This window comes from Nannospalax galili, unplaced genomic scaffold (assembly GCF_000622305.1).
Source record: "Nannospalax galili isolate Female #2095 unplaced genomic scaffold, S.galili_v1.0 scaffold593, whole genome shotgun sequence".
Classification (NCBI taxonomy): Eukaryota; Metazoa; Chordata; class Mammalia; order Rodentia; family Spalacidae; genus Nannospalax; species Nannospalax galili.
Genome location: NW_008332686.1, coordinates 1,192,904 through 1,200,100, shown reverse-complemented (window position 1 = coordinate 1,200,100; position 7,197 = coordinate 1,192,904). Strand labels below are relative to the sequence as shown.

Below are 7,197 nucleotides of genomic sequence, written 5' to 3'. Positions count from 1 at the left end.
ACAAATAACAGTCATCCTTTTGTCCTACAGGTTCATCCTTGTTACCACGCTGAGAAATAAGGACATCAAAAATACTATAAAGAAAATAATTGGCACAAAAGAGTCACTCATAACTGCTCTACTCGTTACTTCTTTTTGCATCCCACCTTTTTATCCCATCTATGATACCCCATTAGTCTCTCTTGAAATTCTGAGTTCCAGTCATAAAATGTTCTCTAGGAATGTATTTTAGAGCTCACAATTTTGCTGAGAGCACCTTTCACATCCTTGTTCCTGAGGCTATAGATCAAGGGGTTCAGCATGGGAATCACTACAGTGTAGAACACTGTGGCCACTTTGTCAGACTCCCCACTGGTGTCCGAAGTGGACGGACAATAAATGGAAAGGATTGTTCCATGGAAGACAACGATGGCTGTGATATGGGAGACGCAAGTGGAAAAGGCTTTGCGCCTTCCCTCTGCAGAGCGCATCCTCAAGATGGTGATGAGAATAAACAGGTAGGAGGTGAAGATGATCACAATGGTAACACTCTCATTGAAGGTGGCCACAGCGAACAACAGCACTTTGTTAACAGTGACATCTGAGCAAGCAAGGCTTAAAAGAGGAGGCAGATCACAGAAGAAGTGGTTGATCACATTAGTCTTATATGATGGGATCTCAAGGGCTAAACCTAAGTGAATCAGGGCACATGCTGATGCACAGAGGTAGCAGCCAGACACCAACCCCATACGGAGCTTTGGAGACATGATGACTATGTAGAGCAGTGGGTTACAAATGGCCACAAAGCGGTCATAGGCCATCACAGCCAGCAGGAAGACCTCAGTGACCACACAGGTGCAAAAAAAATAGAATTGGACCATGCATGCCAGGAAGGATATGGCTTTTTCCTGGTTGAACATGTTAGACAACATTTTGGGCACAATGATGGAGGAGTAACAGAAATCCACAAAGGACAAGTGGGTAAGAAAAAAGTACATGGGGGTGTGAAGTTGAGAGCTGGCCTGAATCAGTGCAGCCATGCCCAGGTTGGCTACAACGGTGATTCCATAAATGAGAAGAAACACCAAGGAGAGAAAAACACTCAGCTCCGGGACATCGGAAAACCCCTGGAGAATGAATTCTGTCACAGCTGTGCAGTTTTCCTCATCCATGTGTCCGATTTAAATAACTCTAAAGAAAGTATTTTTAAATTCTTCATTTTACAATCTAAGGTATAGTTTGGACTCTCTCTCTCTCTCTCTCTCTCTCTCTGTCTCTGTTACTCACATACATACACACACACAAAGGAAATAAAAACATTGGATGCAGGAATAATATATTTGCAACAATACTAGACAATTTTCACTTCAAATTTAACATAAATTTAGACATTGATAACAAGACTATATAAAATCTATATTTCAATTCAGAAATCCCATAAAGTTGAAATTTATAAATATTATATGTTTATTTTTGTTAGTTGTATCATAATTGCACACATGGCCTTGACTCCCAAAGACATGCATCAAAGTATTATTTAGTTGGTTAGTCAGATCACTCTCTAAAGTTCAAGTTCAGTTTACCTCAAGAACACATCAATCAATATTCTAAATATTAGGATATTGGGAGATTACTTCTAAAATACAAGGTAATCTTCACTGAGTTTCCAAAAAAGCAAGTGTGAGTTTACACACACACACACACACACACACACACACACACACAAGATACAAGTTGCATGGTGTATTTCATCCATAAAATAAATATTATTAATGTTCTATTTTAATAATAGGAAATATAATCTTACCTGAATTCTCATGAAAAACAATTTTACTGTGTATAATTGGGAAGTTTGAATTGTTTTGGTAAATGAATGTGAGGGAGAAATCTCTTAAAGCTTTGACACATAGTGAGTTCAGGAAGTCAGAAGTCTTCTATGTCCATTCTTGCCTTGACCCTTAGAAGAATTCATGAAAAAAGATGCATCAAGCTGTTATGTGTGAAGGGAAGAAATGGAGAGATCACCACAAGAAGGTATTTACTCAATTTGTTAACTGATTTAAAAATATCAGTTGATTGATTTTTAAAAACCTTAATTTGAACACACATAATTCCTTTGATTATAACTTTTTCTTCTTCAAATGTACAAAAAAAGTGACTTAATTTGTCTTTCCCTGAAATCAAAGGCGAAACATAACTTTTAAAATGCTTTTCCATTAGAAAACTCAGTGAATACAAATCAGGCTGCTGATAGCCTGTAAAACACAGATTCGTTACCAATAGAGAATTTGCCTCATAGGACATGTCAGTGCACAGAGACACTTTCCACAATCACAGTAGGGACATATTTCTGCTGACATGCATTGGGAAGGCTGCTGAACTCCACAATGACTTGACAGTTTCTTACTCCAAACAAAACATGATCAAGGCTGAATTCTCACATGGACCACAATCGAGACCTTTAGAGAGACATTTCATAGTGTTCCTCACAAAGTGGAAGTAAGTCCTCACTTCACTTCTTCAAAGGAGGCTCACAAGTCTGTGCTCCTGCGTAGACACCTCTACCAATCTCTTAGTGCCACCCTGAACCTTGGGTTAGCTGTGAGAAGACACTCCAGGCAGATGGGAAAAATGAAGTTCGTGTGAGAGAAGAAAAATATACAGAAAAGCAAGCATTCCCCTATCTGTGCACATCACTTCCCTCTTAGATCAGTAGTGGGAGTATGTGGTTCTGCAGACTAAGTTGCTACCAATTCCACTGAGAACATCCCTTACCAAATAAGGAGTGTATTTTTCCTAAATAGGCACTCAATGCATATTTTTCTGCACATATACTAATTAAGTGAGGAATGAAACACAGTATTTTAAGTTTTGTACTATTAAAGCCCTCTTTTACAAATTCTTCTTTTCCTAAATATGAATATATTCAAAATCTTCCATAAAGAATTGAATTCAGTTTTCTAGTGCTCATGAATAATATTCCTATGCATTACCCAAAATACTTCTTGCAACAACAATTTCAACCAACCAACCTGTGGAAGAGACATCAGAGTGTTCACTCTGCTCCTGAAAATGTCACTACAGAATATGGTACAATTTTTATGTTTGAATGAAAATCCCTGAGGCCCATTATTCTAAAGCTTCTCAAAACAAGTACCCGTCTCTGTGGGATATCAACGTGATAGAAAGAGAATTTCTCTGTCTTGAGATTCAAACGATTCTTAGTACTATTTCACATAAAATGGAAGAAATTAAAAACGGCTCATTGTATAATAAAACATAATTTCCATGATGATTTGCTGAACAATATATGTTATGTGAGTATATCTCATAAGACACATTCTTATCTACAGCCCAGGACACATAATAAAAGGACTGAAAGCACCAAAGAGATTGTCCAACAAACTAAAAAAGAGTTATAATGAATATCACTTATTAATAGTTACTGCTTACAGTTCCTGAGTCCTTCCCACGTAGTGAGTACTATACTAGGTATAAATATTGACAAATTCCACCTTTATATAAATGAATATAATCAATATTTAATGTCACCTGTAAACATGAGGTGACTGACTCAAAGACAAACGAATCTTGCCCTAATTGTTTGGATGAAATGATCTATACATATGTTAAATTAAATTAATCTATGGTACTGTTTACCTCTGACATTTCTTACAGGATTTTAGCTTCTCAAAAACAGAGTGGAGTGTTGAAGTCTCCTAATGTGCTATATCAAGATTCCTGTTATTTCATGTCTATAACTGAACATTCTGATTTTTTAGATGTAAACCATATTATTATTACTTAAATCTGTGTAATTATATATTCTTAATGATTGTTCTCTTTATGAATATTTTGGCATTTCCTGTACTTCTAAATAGTTTTGAACTGAAGATTACTTTGTAATATGTGATAATATTGTGCCAGTTCATTAGCTTGATAGATTGATTTCCATTTGGGGGATCTCTGCTTTAAGATGTCTTTCTCAGTGGACTTTCTTCATGAAGAAAATTGAGAGCTGGATTTTTGTTTTTTGTTGGATTCATTTTGTTTGTTTATTTATGTAATTTTTGCATCTTTTGTATATGTGTCTCTGTGTGTATTTGAGAATTTCATACATGTACACCATGAAATATAATCATGTATCTCTCTCTCCCTTCTAACCCCCCATGTTTCCCCACAACTTGTCCCCATCCTAACTTCATGACATCATTCCACTGTTGTCTCTCTGTGTATCTCTCTCTTTCTCTCTCTCTCTCTCTCTCTCTCTCTCTCTCTCTCTCTCTCTCAGTGTGTGTAGGCCTATTTCTCTGTGGTATGAGCTCTATCTGTATCTGGAGTTTGTGTTTGGGCAAGACTATAATACATCAAACCTCCAATGGTCCTCCAGTCTCCATGCCCTGGAGGAAGGGAAAAAGGGTGTGTGCTGGGCTGGAAGGCTGGTTGCATAGCTGCTGCCATCCAAACTCCAGCAATCATTTGTGGAGCATGAACTATTAGCTACTGAGTCATTTCTACAGCCCTGCTCAATGTATTCTAACCCATCTTTTAAATGGTGAATTGAGTATATTTATTTTCAAGGATACTATTGCAATGAGTTTGTTGCCCCCTGTGTCTTTGTTGTTTGGTCTTCTGATTGCTTGGATAATTGTTAGTCATTTTCTTCCTTCACTTTTACTGCTAAAAGTTTGCTAGCTTATATTTTTGGAATGCAATAGTTGAGAAAGGTGCTCATATGCATTCCTGGCTTGAGTTGAACTCGCTGTGTAGATCAGGATTGCATCAAACTTATGGTGATACCTGTGTATCTCTCCTGACAATATATGAACAAAGAACAATGATAATGTACATGAAAATGTCATAGGGAAATCATCTTTTTTTTTCACAATAATAAGAATATTGACTATTAAAAAGAAGGTACATGTGTTGATGGACTTAAGTAGGAAAAGATAAGTGTAATTTCCCCCGTAGGGAAATGTGAGCAAACTTGTATTCACCCCAGATAGGGCACTGGTAACAAGCTGGACAAATAATTACCCCTAAGTCTTCTATAGTCACAGTGATTTTATTAAGATGATACTCAGGGAATGTACACAGTGATTGAGGGGATAAATTTCATTATCCTGAGTGACACAAGCCAGCTGTTTCACAGAAACGTCCATGCCAGCCTGAGCAACAGCTCAGAAGATCTGCATCTCTGGATTTCTAGCATATATTTCAGGCCGCTTCCACAATCATACAGTCTCTTCTCTGAGAAACTTGAACCAACTCATATAACCTTGAGCAAAGAGCTTCAGATTCTTGCAACTTTTTGGAGCTTTCTGAGCCTTATAACAACAACTGTATAAAATATAATGTGAACAGGATCGCATAATTCCAATTTCTGAAGTCAGTTTTCCTTTGATCCAGTACAACAGTTTCCAACTTTTGGTGGACTCTGTCATAGATAATCTCACTACCGCACATGAGATTCCTTAAAGTCCATTGAAGTATACATCACAGACATTTAATTTTATCTTCTTTCCAAGAACATGCAGACACATACACAAATACACAGAAATTATGCCAATTTAGCACCCCTAAAAAGTTTTTGATTAAAGATACAAAGTCAAAATTCTTACATGTCAAGTTTATATTTGACCTGTTCTCTCTAGTATAACGAATTCCAAACTAAAATTTTACGAAAAAATGCACCTACACAATTTTACGTAATTGATTTTTAGTAATCAATATTTTATGAATGTATTTACCTACCATTCTTCAATAGATTTTGATATACACTTTCATCAAAACCTATAGATATTATTTTCTGAATCATTAAATGGTCACATTCACATTGCCATACAATCTACACTGGATGTTTGCATCTTTGAAGGCAAACACTAAGTCTTATCTTCATTATGACTACTATTATACAAAATAATGTTTACACCTTATAAATATGCTCTAGGAATCTGATAGGATTAGAGAATGGAATAATATTTATTGACTGTAAAAGACACTCCAAATGATGTGGATTGGATCCTGTAAACTTAATAACCATATTGTGAGCCATTTCACAAGAACCTGATTTTTAATGAAATTTTAAACAAAGAGAATTTTTTTATTTTATTCCAGAAAAATAGATGAAGCAATTTTTGTCTCTCTGAATGAAAATCCATTATTTTTTCATTGCACAATATTATCTCTACTAACTTTAAACATATATCTAATTTATACCTGATGCCAACTTATGTATTCAAAAAACACCTCATAACTATATTATGCTCAATCACAAGATGATTAATCTCCAACTATCTGACAATTTCGATTATGACTAACATCCTTAACACAGGGAATCATGGTCATTACTCTCATGATAGACTCCTTAACATCCTTATTCCTCAAACTGTAGATCAGGGGGTTCAACATGGGGATAACGAGGGTGTAAAACAGGGAACCCACTTTGACTGTGAGCCTGGAGTTCTTGGAGTTGGGCACACAGAAGAGGAACAGAATGGTACCATGGAAGATGGTGATAGCTGTCAGGTGGGAGGCACAGGTGGAGAAGGCTTTGCGGCGTCCACTGGCTGAATTCATCCTCAAAATGGTGACAACAATGAACAGGTAAGACAAGAGAATGAGCAGGAGTGTGCTGACCGCATTAAATGTGGTAAAAATGAATAGCAGTAGCTGGGTCTCTTGTGTGTTAGAACAAGAGAGGGCGAGCAAAGAAGAAAATTCACAGAAGAAGTGGTCAATTGTGTTGACACCAACAAAAGACAATTGTGCAAGAGAACATGTCAGTGTCACAGAGCACGTGAAGCCCCATGCATAGGATCCCACCACCAGAGTGAGACAGAGCTTCTGGGACATGGTTACTGTGTAGAGCAAGGGGTTACAGATGGCCACAAACCTATCATAGGCCATCACCACCAACAAAAATGCTTCTGTTACTACAAAAATAGCAAAGAGAAAATATTGTATTATACATTCTAAAATGGAAATGGTTCTGTCTTTTACAATTAAGTTCAACAGCATCTTGGGAGCAATGATGGAGGAGTAGCAGAAATCCACAAAGGAGAGGTGTCTGAGGAAGAAGTACATGGGGGTGTGCAGTTTGGGGTTAATTCTGATTATGAGGATCATGCCGATATTCCCCACCACGGTGATGCTGTAGACAGTGAGAAATATTAAGAAGAGGGGAACTTTCAGTTCTGGGTAATCTGAGAAGCCCAA

General features: G+C 37.0%; 2 protein-coding genes across 2 annotated transcripts in view; both read right to left on the bottom strand.

The window, feature by feature from the left end:
• Nucleotides 1–215: 215 nt before the first annotated feature.
• LOC103729620 (olfactory receptor 5L1-like) lies at nucleotides 216–1,151 on the bottom strand. The gene has a single exon (XM_008827697.1). It carries the CDS (start codon nucleotides 1,149–1,151, stop codon nucleotides 216–218), a length of 936 nt encoding a protein of 311 aa, XP_008825919.1.
• A 5,110-nt stretch (nucleotides 1,152–6,261) lies between these two features.
• LOC103729652 (olfactory receptor 5D18-like) overlaps nucleotides 6,262–7,197 on the bottom strand; it is a 3,262-nt gene continuing 2,326 nt past the window's right edge. Inside the window, exon 2 of the mRNA XM_008827719.1 lies at nucleotides 6,262–7,197. Within this exon, the coding sequence (XP_008825941.1) occupies nucleotides 6,262–7,197 (936 nt within the window).

Excerpts from the sequence above, each read along its gene's own strand:
- LOC103729620 (XM_008827697.1), bottom strand. The coding sequence starts at position 1,151 with ATGGATGAGGAAAACTGCACAGCTGTGACAGAATTCATTCTCCAGGGG.